The sequence below is a fragment of the Myotis daubentonii genome, chromosome 7 (assembly GCF_963259705.1).
Source record: "Myotis daubentonii chromosome 7, mMyoDau2.1, whole genome shotgun sequence".
Lineage (NCBI taxonomy): Eukaryota > Metazoa > Chordata > Mammalia > Chiroptera > Vespertilionidae > Myotis > Myotis daubentonii.
The window spans coordinates 33149915-33163843 of NC_081846.1; the positions used below are offsets into that span (position 1 = coordinate 33149915).

The 13929-nt window shown below is 46.2% G+C and overlaps 2 protein-coding genes across 5 annotated transcripts in view; one reads left to right on the forward strand and one right to left on the reverse strand.

Annotated features, from left to right (window-relative positions):
• The window catches only part of LOC132238374 (UDP-glucuronosyltransferase 1A7), a 48821-nt gene that overhangs the window by 26123 nt on the left and 8769 nt on the right, over positions 1-13929 (forward strand). The window contains exon 1 of one of the 4 annotated variants that reach the window (XM_059703600.1): positions 12649-13574. The exons of the other annotated variants lie outside the window; for them this stretch is intronic. Coding sequence (XP_059559583.1) covers positions 12711-13574 — 864 coding nt within the window. The 5' untranslated portion in view covers positions 12649-12710. Of the gene's footprint in view, positions 1-12648; positions 13575-13929 lie in introns of those variants that run through there. 4 annotated transcript variants of the gene reach the window in all.
• On the reverse strand, positions 4834-6729 carry LOC132238377 (dnaJ homolog subfamily B member 6-like). Its single transcript, XM_059703615.1, has one exon. It carries the CDS (start codon positions 6619-6621, stop codon positions 5911-5913), a length of 711 nt encoding a protein of 236 aa, XP_059559598.1. The 5' UTR covers positions 6622-6729; the 3' UTR covers positions 4834-5910.

Consider the following 13929-nt stretch of genomic DNA (forward strand, 5'->3'; position numbering starts at 1 on the left):
GCTTGTGGGTGTTCAGTGGAAGGATAAAGGAACTAGCAAATTGCATTTATTTACATGATCATTTATAGTGGTCCTGTTTCAGAAGATACTGAGGAGAAATATAATGAAAGCCACATGTATCATTTAAAATTTTTAGTAGGCATGTTTAAAAAAAGCAAAAATATTATTTTTAATATACTTTATTCAACCAAATATATCCAAAATATTTTTCTTTCAACATATTCTCAATATACAATTATTAATGAGATATTTTACTCTTTTGTGTCCAACACTAAGTTTTCAAAATTTGGTATGTATTTTATACTTATAGCATATTTCAATTTGGATTAGGCACATTTCAAATGTTCAATAGTTATGTATTACCAATGGCTACTATATCAGACTAGGGGCCCAGTGCACGAATTCGTGCACCTTGAAAGGAACTGTGGGCCGCGAGGTTGTTGTGGGCACAGGGGCGGGTCTCAGCCCATCCTCTGTTCCTGCACCTGCCCCCTCCCGCCACAGCCCCTGGTGCCCTGTCTGCAGGCGGCCCTGTTCCTGCTGCCGCCACTGCCACATGCTGATGGTGCCAGCCCCACTCGCACCTGCTGATAGTGAGGAGCAATGGGGGCCGCTGCCAGCAGTGGGTGCTAGTGGTGCCTACTGCCCCAACTGCCCCTCAGGAGCTGGGGAGGTGGAAAAGCCCTCAGGGGCGATTGGAGCCAGCTGCTGCTCGCACTGCTGATGGTACTGAGAGATAGGGACTGGCACTGGGTGCTAGCAGCAGGTGCAAGTGGTGGCTTTGGCGCCGGCTGCGGGTGTGAGCAGGGCCGGGTTTGGCAGTGGGTGTGAGCACCATGTGGTACTGCAGCACATGGGAGCAAAGAATGAATTTTCAGTAACCACCAGAGGGTCATCCTGAGGACAGCGACCAGGGGCCCACCTTGGTCGGGCGTCCCTGCTCACCTGCTCCTCCATCCTGCTATGGCCAACACCCGCCATGTTCCTTGCTCTGTTGCCTACTGCTGATGCCCATCATGTTCCGCATGCGTGCCCCCTCGTGGTCAGCACACGTCATAGCGACTGGTTGTTCAGTTGTTTGGTTGTTCCACCGTTCGGTCTATTTGCATATTAGGGTTTTATATATATACACTAGAGGCCCGGTGCATGAAATTCGTGCACTGGGGGTTGGGGTTCCCTCAGCCCAGCCTGCCCCTCTCACAGTCTGGGAGCCCTCAGTGGATGTCCTACTGATGGCCAGTCTGGCAGCAGAGGCTTGGAGCAGGTGTCCCGTGTGTGTGTGTGTGTCTGTCTGTCTGTCTGCTAGGGCCTGCCCCCAGCCGCACCATGTAGACTTGAAGCAGTTGCCGTGTGTGTGTGTGTGTGTGTGTGTGTGTCCCCACTGGGGGTCTGCCCCCAGCCACATTGGAGGCTCAGAGCAGGCACTGTGTGTGTGTGTGTGTGTGTGTGTGTGTGTGTGTGTCTGCTGGGGGCCTGCCCCCAGCCACACCATGGAGGGTTGGAGCAGGAGCCCCTCTGTGTTGATCTCTCAGGCTCCTGGCCTCCACTGCATGTTGTACTCTCCCTTGAGCTATGGCCAGGATGGGGGTGCTGCTTGCAAGCCAGGCTTTCTTGCTCCCGGATCACCATGGCGACCAGGGAGCAGGCCCAGCTGGGGGCTGTCCACAGGCCGGGCTTGCTCTCCTGCTTCCGGATCCCCATGGCGACCAGGGAGCAGGCCCAGCTGGGGACTGTCCGCAGGCTGGGCTTTCCTGCTTCTGTATCAGGCCCAGCTTGGGGCTTCCCGCAGGCCAGGCTTGCTTTCCTGCTCCCGGATCACCATGGCGACCGGGAAGCAGGGAAAGTTTGGGGCTGCCCGCAGGCCAGGCTTGCTTTCCTGCTCCCGGATCCTCATGGTGACTGGGGAGAAGGCACAGCTGGGGGCTGCCCGCAGACCGGGCTTGCTTTCCTGCTCCTGGATCAGGAACAGCTGGGGGCTGCCTACAGGCTGCACTTTTCTACTTACTGATGGCTGGATCACCACAGCGACTCAGGGCCCAGCGGCACTTTCCTGCTCTCCAATAGTCATAGGGTCCCGGCTGGGGGCGGGGCTTAGCCGTGCAGAGCTTAGGTGGCATGAGGGTCCTGGCTGGGGACTCAGGTGGCACACAGGGGTCCCAGCTAGGGGAGGGGCTTATACCCCACTGCCCAGGGCTGCACATGGGGCCCAGATGGCAGCTCGTGCTGTCCCGCCCTGCCTGAGGTATAGAATAGAGGCCTGGTGCATGGGTGGGGGCCGGCTGGTTTGCCCTGAAAGTGTCCCAGATCAGGGTGGGGGTCCCGCTTGGGTGCCTGGCCAGCCTGGATGAAGGGCTAAAGGCTGTTTGCAGCTGGTCACACCCCCTTCAGGGTGGGGGTCCCCACTGGGGTGCCTGGCCAGTCTGGGTGAGGGCCTGAGAGCCGTTTTCAGGCTGGAGGGCAACTTAAGCTCCCAGCCTCTCCTTTTTTTCTTTTCTTTTCTTTTTTTTTTAATTCTGGGATTTATTTACCTTCTATAGCTGTCACTGGAGCTGAGAGCTGGCTCTAGCTCTGAGGGCTGAAAGCAGGTTTCTGGGTCTGTTTGGCTTCTATAATTAAAACTCTGTTGCCATCACAGCAGCTCTAAGCTCTGAGGCCGAAGCTGGCTGAAAGCAGGTCTCTGGAGCTTGTTTAGCTTCTATAATTGCAACATAGTTGCTTAGAGTGCAGCTCAGAGGCTGGCAGCGGCAGGCCGGGAACGTTGGCTTCCTCCATCACTGGAGCAAGCAAGCCTCCTGTTTGCTTCAGCTGCGTGGCTGCTGGCCACCATCTTGGTTGGCAGTTAATTTGCATATCCTGCTGATTAGCCAATGGGAAAGGTGTCGGGGTTATGGTCAATTTGTATGTTTCTCTTTTATTAGATAGGATAGATAGTATATGATCAATATTTGTAAATGTTCCATAGAAACACCTAAAATTTATATTTTTAATTTTTCTATTAAAGAAAACCCTCAACATGCCCAATTCTGAAAAAGATGTCTTAAACTATTCCCTATTTAACTAAATTTTGCTCAGTTTCTATTTGGAATTTTAATAGTTTTATGAGAGCTTGTTTGGAGGTTCTAGCAGGGGAGCGCAGCTACTCGTATACCCTTGACCGAAGACCGGTCCTCTCCTCGGGGGGGAAGGTCGTCCTCTTCGACCGAGCGCGCAGCTTCGGGAGGGACGCACATGGATTGGTGAGGGAGGAGGGGGACACCCGCCTAGCCAGCCAGATCAGCCGAATCAACCCTGGCGATCAATGGGGTGACAGATGTCGCAGCCAGATCGCCCTCACATCCGATGGAATTTTAATAGTTTTAATAGTTATTCTATAGTTACAAGATTGGTACACATAGTGTTATTACTGTTTATTTTCTTCATAGTTGGCCTTTACAATTTTTTAAATTGTGGTAAAATATACCTAAGATAAGATTTACCATCTTAACCATTTTAAAGTGTACAGTGTAGTACTGCTAAGCACTTCACATAGTTGTACAACTAATCTCTAGAACTCATTTGGAAAACTGAAGCTCTATGCCCATTAAACAACAATTCCCCATTTCCCTCTCTTCCCAGTCCCAGGTAAACACCATTCTTCTACTTTATGTCTCTGTGAAATTGACTATTTTAGGTACCTCATTCAGCATGTGGATATCCACTTTTCCCAGCAATATTTGCTGAGACTGTCTTTTCCCCATTGAATGGTTTTGCCACCCTTGCCAAAAATCATATGATCATATATGTGAAGTCATCTTTTTAACTTAAAAACATTATAAAAAGTTTGCTTAAAGAGTTTTTGATAACATTTCCCCTCTTCTGATAGTTTCTTTTGATGTAAGAATTTCTATCATTCACACAATATTCTAGTGTATACACACACACACACACACAGGCAGTCCTCGGGTTACGTCGGACTTGACTTACGTCGTTTCATGGTTACGTCGCCATCTCCCATTTACAGTATTTATATAAAAAAAAGTTCCATCATTTCGACATATGTACATATGTGCTTTATGTTTTTTATTATTTATTTACCACAAGTAAAGGTCAGAAATTATCTTTCTTTAAAATTTTTTTTACTGTTTCACTTCATTACTGCTGTGTATGTGCCCCATGTGAGCAACGTAGGTGCTTATGTAGGTGGATTCTGACTTATGTCGAAAATTGAGTTACATCGCGTCATAGGAACGGATCTCCAACATAACCCGAGGACTGTATGTATATGTATGTGTATGTGTGTGTGTGTGTGTGTATGATGTTATTCTTTCCATTTAGTGTAAATTCATTTTTTTTTTGCATTGTTTCCTTTTTTAAAACAAGTGTTTGTTGTTACTTTGGGAATTGTCTGTCACTTTTCCATTTCCATGTAAATGCAGTGTAGCATCTTCAAATCTCTGCTCTCCTACCTCCCTCTTTCACTTATAGGCACCCTTGTGATTACATTTTTACCCAGATAATCCAAGATAATTGCCCTATCTCAAGATCATTGACTTAATCATACATGCAAAGTCCTTTTACCATGTCAGGTGACTCATCTGCAGGTAACAGGGATTAGAAGTGGACAGATTTACAGGGCCATTTTTGTGCCTACTATGTATGGTAAGTCTAAAGTTAAAACCAGATCTTATTGAAAACTTTCAAGTTTTTCTCTAAATATTGAAATTTTTGTTCTGGTTTCTTTGGGAATGCCTGTCATCCACAGATTTATATTTTCCATTCTCTGTCACTATCATCTTTTTTAAAAATATATATATTTTATTGATTTTTTACAGAGATGAAGGGAGAGGGATAGAGAGTTAGAAACATCGATGAGAGAGAAACATCGATCAGCTGCCTCCTGCATTCCCCCTACTGAGAATGTGCCCGCAACCAAGGTACATGCCCTTGACCCGAATCGAACCTGGGACCCTTGAGTCCGCAGGCCGACGCTCTATCCACTGAGCCAAATCAGTTAGGGCTGTCACTATCATCTTACTCTTTAAGTTTATCTCCTCTATTTTTCTGATGCATCATAGGAGAGTATCTCTGAAAGAGTATGTTTGTATCACTGATTTTACTTTCTCCATTATCAATTGTTTGTTTTTTTGCTTTTGATGTGCATTTAAAAATGTTATTTTTTGCTTACTTCAAGTCAGCTACTGTCCCCCCGCAATGATATGAATGTACTTATTTTCAACAAATATTTTTTTTCATAAAGCTCCAAGGTAAAGAATTCCTCTGAATTTTGTCAAATGTAGATATGTCAAATGAAGCACTCTCCCTGGTCTTACAGAAATATTCTTATCCTCTAAGTCAGTGGTTCTCAACCTTCCTAATGCCACGACCCTTTAATACAGTTCCTCATGTTGTGGTGACCCCCCAACCATAAGATTATTTTCGTTGCTACTTCATAACTGTAATTTTGCTACCGTTATGAATTGTAATGTAAATATCTGATATGCAGGATGTATTTTCATTGTTACAAATTGAACATAATTAAAGCATAGTGATTAATCACAAAAACAATATGTAATTATATATGTGTTTTCCGATGGTCTTAGGCGACCCCTGTGAAAGGGTCCTTCGACCCCCAAAAGGGTCGCGACCCAGAGGTTGAGAACCGCTGTCTTAACGTGACATTAAAACCGTCAGCCTCAAGATTGTGTTTAATAAGTAGGAAAGTGTATGCAGACATTTGCAACAGTTTTAAAGAGAAACAAAGAGAAGTCCTATTAGCGTGGTCCTAAGAAGAACAACAAACAGGCAAAGGCATTGAACCGTTTATAAAGTGCCCAGTAGTTATTTTGAAAGTAGAGCTCACTTGCAATCTCCAAAAAAATGTCCTGCCATTCCTCCCCGTGTGCTGTAAGCGAAACGTGGGGTGGGCTGGAGTTACTTGGTGTCAATGTGCAGCAACTGCTCTCTGCCGTTTATGATCAGGGACTTCAACTCGCCGTCTTGCTCCACTTCCACCCGCTCTTGGCCATTCTCGACAATTCTCTTGGTGGTGGTTTTCTTGCCATTAATGATTTCGGTGGAAGTTGACACGGACTTGAAGTTACCCATCCCACCGCCACTACCGCAAGACGTGGAGAAGGACGAGAGGCCCCCATTCCCCAGAGAGGCGAAGGAATGAAATCCTGTATCGAAAGAAGAAAACCCACCAAAGGCTGGGAACTCCCTGAAGGCGGGGAAAAGGGGCGAGGACCCTCTGCTCCTGCTTCTCCGACCTCCCAAAATGGTATCAAACGGGTCTCTGAACAAGTCAAACGAAAATGGGTCCCGGCCGCCAAAAAACTCCCTGAAGACCTCGACCGGGTCGCGGAAGGTAAAGACACACTCGAAGGGGTCCTCGAAGGGCCCGCCGCCGCCGCCGCCGGCCTCCACGCCCGCCTCGCCGTAGCGGTCGTAGACGGCTCTCTTCTTGGAGTCCGACAGCACCTCGTACGCCTGGGCCACTTGTTTGAACCTCCTCTCCGCCTCCTCCTTGTTCTCCGGGTTTTTGTCCGGGTGCCACCTGAGCGCCAGCTTGCGGTAGGCCTTCTTGATGGCGTCGGAGGAGGCCTGGCGGGGCACGCCCAGCACCTCGTAGTAGTCCACCATGTTGGACGGCCGGCCACGGCCCACGGGCCACGGGCCACGGGCCAAACAGGCAGCGGCGCGCGCCTGGTGTCCCACGGCGCCCGCTCGGTGCCCAGTGAGGCCGTCCGGGAGGTGCGCCCCCTGTGACGTAGCCCGCATCTGATTGGTCGAGGCCGGCGGTGCTAGGCCTCTCCCACGTCCTACAAGGCGCTCTGTGACGTCTTTCCTGTGGTGCCAAGGCCCCGCCCACTTAGGCTCCTCCCACTGGGCCCTCAGTTGGGCTGTGATCTCCAAATAGGGCACAAAAGAGAGGAACTTAGCTTGTGGAATATACCTTTGTTAAAGTTGGAGTGAATTTAGTCTGACCCTGGGCTAAAGATCCGTCATAGAGTTTGCCTAGACATCCATTCAACTTTTTGGCCTCAGGACCCGTTGGCTTTTGTTTATGTGGGTTCAATCGAGCGACACTCCATTAGGAAGTAAAACAATAAAAAATCCATTAATCAACTTAATAGCAATAAACCCATTACACGGTATCATAAATCATATTTTTATAGAAAAAATACCTTTTCAAAACAAGATTTTGTGAAGAATGGTGTCATTTTACATTTTATTTTTTGCCTCTCTCCGGCTTAGTCAAAGAGAGCTTGATTCTTTTATCTGGTTCCGCATTCAATCTTTTGCTGTATCACATGTACAGGGAACTCCCCTTACACTTAAGAGAGAATGAGAGTGATAAAGTCCAATATCATGATTATGGAAACAGTTTAACTTTGCAAAATTCCCCTGAAAATTTTTTGGGGATTCCCATAGTGCCCTGGCCCATAGCAATATCAAAACGATTGAAGCTTGCTGGCTGCATGTATAGTGATGTGTTTAAACTTGGCATGCAGTGATTATTTCCACTAAAACACTATAACACAACCATGATTTTATTTTTGGCCTTTCTTGACATCTGATTTCTCTCTACTTTCTCATTCTCTCTCTGACCCTATATTTTTTTGCTTTGATAAATGGTGAGGCAACACCAATAGAGGTCACTTAGTTCTAAGAGGAAAATGATTAACCAATGAACTCTCTAATACCCTAGATCAGTGGTCGGCAAACTGTGGCTCGCGAGCAACATGTGGCTCTTTGGCCCCTTGAGTGTGGCTCGTCCACAAAATACCGACTTCTGCGCATGGGCCACAAAGTTTCAATCGCACTGTACATGTGCGCCCGCACGTGGTATTTTGTGGAAGAGCCACACTCAAGGGGCCAAAGAGTCGCATGTGGCTCACGAGCCGCAGTTTGCCGACCACTGCCCTAGATAATAAAAGGCTAATATGCAAATTGACCAAATGGCTGAATGACCGGTCGCTATGACACACACTGACCACCAGGGGGAGACTTTCAACGCAGGAGCTGCCTCCTTGTGGTCAGTGCATTCCCATAGGGGGAGCACTACTCAGCCAGAAGCCTTGGCAAGCATAGCAGCAGTGGCAGGAGCCTCTCCCGTCTCCACAGCAGCACTAAAGATGTCCAACTTATGGCTTAGGCTCGCTCCCACATCCGGAGGGACTGCGAGATGGCACAGGCCAGGCTGAGGGAACCCTGCCCTCCCCATGAATCTCGTGCACTGGGCCTCTAGTTTCATCATAAAGGGTACTAGATTCAAAAGGGTGTGTGTGCTATATCACCAGAACAAACTGCTAACTTTGAAAGGCTAAATATAAAGCCTGGACCTGGCACTTACTAAGCATATGAAATGAACAGTAATAAGAAGCTGATTGGGAGTAGAAGTCATTGTGAACAAAGCAATGTGGGAAGTTACAAAGCATATTTGTGGAAGAGTGAGTGATCCAGAATGGCTGCAGGGAAAGAGGCAGAGGGAGAGGTCAAGTGGAAGAGCTTGAGAGGAGAAATGAGCTTGGACAGGTGGGCTGGGTCCATTCCCAGTTCTGAGGCCAAGGCTGAGGAGTGTGAATTTTATTCTGGGCCCTGAAGCTGTTGACCACGGTTTCAGAGGTGGTGGTGGGGTGTGACCATGCCAAAGCAGCTGATACCCGGAATCAGAAGGCACAGATAGGTCCTGAAGCCCTGAAACAGGACCATTGCAGCTGGGTCTGAGAGGCAGTTGCAGCATTATCTGGATTCAGTACTTTCTTACTTGGATATGGGGCCTAGAGAAAAGGGAGAAGGGAAGTCACACCTACCCAGAAACATTTACTGAGTGCTGAAGGTCTGCAAAACCATAGACTGACACCTGAGCAAGAGAGTCATTCTAAAGCTGATGCTGAAATCCTACCTGTAAGCAATATAGATGTATACATAGGTAGGCACATACACAAGTAGCAGAGAAAGATATGGAAACTGCTAAAGGATACAAGGCAGAATAAAACAAAATGCTACAGAGATTCAAGGAAGACCAATTTGCTTCCCCTGGAGGGTCTCATAGACTATTTAGAGGGCAATGGATTTGTTTATGCAACTCCTTTACTTTAGGAGCTTCAACAAACAGCTCCAATCTGATTCCATTAAAAGAGCTAGGAGTGGGTGACTGGCTTCAGCTTAAAGAGAAATCATCTTCTAGTGGATTCCAGGAACTCTCTCGCAGACAACCTATTCTGCAAGAGCAAGACAAGCCCTGCCCGGTTTGGCTCAGTGGATAGAGCGTTGGCCCGTGGACTGAAGGGTCCCGGGTTCGATTCTGGTCAACGGCATGTACCTTGGTTGCGTGCACATCCCCAGTAGGAGGTGTGCAGGAGGCAGCTGATCGAAGTTTCTCTCTCATCGATGTTTCTGACTCTCTATCCCTCTCCCTTCCTCTCTGTAAAAAATCAATAAAATATATTTCAAATAAATAAATAAATAAATGAATAAATAAATAATTGATTTGTTGTTCCATTTACTTACTTTTTTTTTTTAAAAAAAGCGCAAGACCACATCTCTGCCCTGCTCTATGTTTCCTTGGCCACTCATGCTCCCCCACCAGAGCACAACTCACCTTGCCCTGTAATTGCCTGGTTGTTTGTGCACTGGAGTCCTCCTCATAGGCACCAACTATTTCTACCTTGGTTTTCTGGCGCCAGTTCCTAGCATAGTGCCCATAGGGCCAACACTTCGCATAAATATTCGATGAATGGGAGAGCTAGCAATGGATTTGTATGTCAGGTCTGCTCAGGTTCTAGGGCAGAGGCTTTACTGGGTTGTTTTGTTGTGGTTCCTGGCTGCAATTCTTGAGAGTGAATGTGGATTGCCTGCTATTCATATTAGTAAACAACATGCCCTAGTCATGGGCAGAGTTGGGCCCCAAACCATCTAGGTACACAGAGGCCCCCAAAAGTTCAGAGGTGCTTCATGATGCAGGGAAGTTATAAAATCATTATAGTGGTGACTGTGTTCACCGCCCTTTGGCTCCATGTAATCTCAGATGAACTCTCATGACATTGAGACCTCGGGAGAATTATTGCTCTTAATGTTGAAACTGGAGTACAATTTCAGAATTGCAGATAAAGGCACACCAAGGAGCCAAGGCATTGCTTCCTCTTTTCTCCTCACCCAGAATCTCGGTCCCAGAGATGGAGAGGGTTTGAGGAACAGAGGAGCTTCAGAGTGCATGTGCATGTGGGTATACAAACATGTGCACTCATCTATAAGCACATACAAAACTGGAAGTTTGTGGAGGAAGGATGGTGGTACACGGAAAAGGGATTCTAAGTACCTACTCTCAATACCAGAATGAGAACATGCCCCACACGACCCCAGTGCTTTAAAGTTACACGTTTATGACTCTTCTAACAGATCCCTCAAGTATGGGTGGCCACTGTTGTTCATAGTCAAAATTTTGGGTTCTGTGCTTTCATCCTTGGATCGTATAGAACAGCAATGGATCCCCAAAGGAAAGAGTGAGATACTCAGTTCTGTCTGCGCTCCAACTTGCCCTTTCTGTAGAAGGGGCATTTCTAGTAGGCAATGGCCAGATTTGTTCCCTGACCCTTCACCTGTTGTTTTGGGGCACCAGCTGGTACTGGGTGTTGCTGTGTGAGCACATTCTACTTGGTCCCAAAGTCCTGCCCTCTGCCTTTTCTCCATTTGTATCAATTGGGTAATTGAGTGTGGGGATCACAGCTTTACTTCTGACTTCTGATTGGTCGTAAAGTTCAATCATGGCCTTACATACTAATATCTAGGCTTTAAAGGAGGTTAGTGGGAATTGTGGTTAAGAGCAGGGTCTCTACATACATGTAAGTGAAAATTTCCAGGTAAATATATTTATTTCTGGATGATATGAGCCCAATGACACACATATTTGCACTTTACATTGTTGATGTATATGCAAAACAAATGTGCGCATTCAGTGATCTTTACGTGTTTTATCTTCTAAATTTCATTTTGTATTTATGAAACTATTTCTGACCAGAAAACAATTTAATAGTATATATGTTATAGTGTCTACACTTTTCTTTACCCAGGTAAAAAGAGAGAAATATTATTATAATTTCCATACTTCTTGAGTACACAATAATCTTACTCTTCATTGAATGTTGGTATTTCTGGAGATAGAATCACATGTACTTATAAACACTTCTTTAAATGAAATGATTCAAATATATTTCTTGTCAGGAATTCTATAACTAATAATATAAATAATCATCAAAATAGAGCTTTGTGGTGTGCATAATAACTCACTGATATTTTATGATGGAGACCTTTTAACAATCATTCAATAATTATTATGGCCCAGCTGGCGTGTCTCAGCGGTTGACTGTCGACCTATGAACCAGGTCACAGTTTGATTCCAGGTCAGGGCATATGCCCGGTTGCGGGCTTGATCCCCAGTGTGTGGTGTGCAGGAGGCAGCCGATCAATGATTCTCTCTCATCATTGATGTTTCTAGCTCCCTCTCCCTCTCCCTTCCTCTCTGAAATCAATAAGAAATATATTAAAAAGAATTATTATGATCTCCATTTGATAGGGTAAAACTAAGTTATGAAATATTAATAAATATATGGTATATAGTTCTAATCTAAAAAAGAAAAAAGAGCAGGTCTCTAGGCTCTGCCGCTTAGGAAATGCAGGATTCTGGCAAGTCACTTTGTCTCTCTGAGTCTCAGTGCCTTTGTTTATAAAATGGGAATAATAATATCTGCCTTTACAGGACAATTCTAGAGGATTACAGGTGTGTTGTAAAGTGCTTGGCCTCCTACATGGCACATGGTACATGCTCAATAAATACATATTATTTTTGTTCACCTCTCCCCTTTGCTTCAATAAGGTCATCAGAATTTCCCAAAGTATCTTCCTTTCCCTCGTCCCTGGGCCTGTGTGATGAATATAATTTCAGTTTTATTTTATCTATATTAGCCTTTTATATACAGAGTTGTTCTCACTGCCTCTCCAAATGAATACAGATCTGTTCTGCAACAGGCCTTCTGTGCCCATGTACTCAAGGGGCTCTCCTTTCCTGCCATTCTCTACCCCATCAGCATTGGACTCCTCCTCAGTCTTTTCACAACCTCTCATGTGTCTGTTTATCTGTTTAAATTGTTCATCTGTCGCTCTTGACAGAGGAAGCGGGTGACTCATGTTTGGGGATCTCTGCTGCAGCCTCCAGGCCCAGCGCTGTGCTGGACTCAATAAATACTTTTTGGATGAATGAATCAAAGATGATTGAGCTTTCTTAAAGGTTTCCATGGGCCAAAGGTGGGCTTGCAACATCATTTTCTTTTCTTGCTGAAAGCCATAGTCAGCTTCCTCTTTCACTTCAGGAGCGGAGTCTCCTTTTCACTGCATAGCATTTTTCCTCCCAGGCAACACTCGCTCAGTCCTGGGAAATGCTCATTGAATCAGGTAAAAGGTGCTGGAGACGCTTCACTTTCTCTGTTCACTCCAGAATGTGATCTGAGCGGTTGATAAGAATTTCAGCCAGTTATAAAACTGTTGTTGCCTATTAAGAAAACTTTTTATTGCTCAAATTAAATTTCCTGCTATCTTTCACTGACGACAGCTCTAGTCATGGAACAAAAATCAAACATTAACTGGCTGTATAGATTGGTTCTTGGAACCTGTAAGTGGGAGAGGACAAACCTCAGGCAGACACCAGTCTTGATAGCAAAGGCAGGCGCACCATGGCGGCAGGGTCTCGGGGCCCAGGTCCGCTTGTCCTGGGCCTGCTGCTGTGTGCGCTCAGCTTGGCTGTGTCCCAGGCTGGGAAGCTATTGTTGGTCCCCATGGATGGCAGCCACTGGCTAAGCTTTAGCAACATCATCCAGCAGCTGCAGCAGAGGGGGCATGACATCGTGGTCTTGGCGCCTGAAGCCTCCATACACATTAGAGAAGGAGCGTTTTACACCTTGAAGACCTACCCCGTGCCATACCGAAGGGAGGACTTGGTAGCATCTTTTATCGACGTTGGGCATAACGCATTTGAGAAGCAGCCTTTCTTGCAGCGTCTGATCAAAACTTACAAGAAGGTCAAAGAGGACTCGGCCCTGTTATTGTCGGGGTGCTCCCATCTACTGCACAACAAGGAGCTGATGACCTCCCTGGCCGAAAGCGGCTTCGATGCTGTGTTGACAGACCCTTTTCTTCCTTGCGGCCCTATCGTGGCCCAGTATCTGGCTCTGCCTGTTGTGTTTTTCTTGAATGCACTGCCATGCAGTCTGGATTATCAGGGTACCCAGTGCCCCAACCCACCGTCCTACGTGCCCAGGAGTCTGTCATTTAACTCAGATCACATGACCTTCCTGCAACGGGTGAAGAACATGCTCATCGCCTTGACAGAGAACTTTATGTGCAATGTGGTTTATTCACCATATGGGCTACTGGCTTCGGAAGTCCTTCAGAAAGACGTGACTGTCGAGGACCTTATGAGCTCTGCATCTATCTGGCTTTTCAGGACTGACTTTGTGAAGCTTCCCCCCAGGCCCATCATGCCCAATATGGTTTTTATTGGTGGGATCAACTGCGCTAACAAAAAACCATTATCCCAGGTGTGTAATTTGAGTGGGAACTTTACAAGCCTATAATCTCAAAAGTACTTGGGGTAGATGAACTTGTCACAGATTGATCCTGAATGCCTAGTTTCAAATGCCCTCTTGTTTAACTTCTAGCTTGCAAATTTTCTAGGTTGAGTTGTAATTTATATCTGTCTTTGGAGTCATCTTCTCGGTTTTTTCTTTGGGCCTGAGGCTTTAGGAAAGTATACCTGAGGCATTTTATTCTGTGGGCTCCAGTGGATTGTCATCAATGAGAGGCAATAAGGGTTAAATGCCATATGCCCAGAGCACTCGGTTCAGGGTTCCTTTGCAGAGAACAAAAGTGTATAGGACTACCTGGCCTTTAATT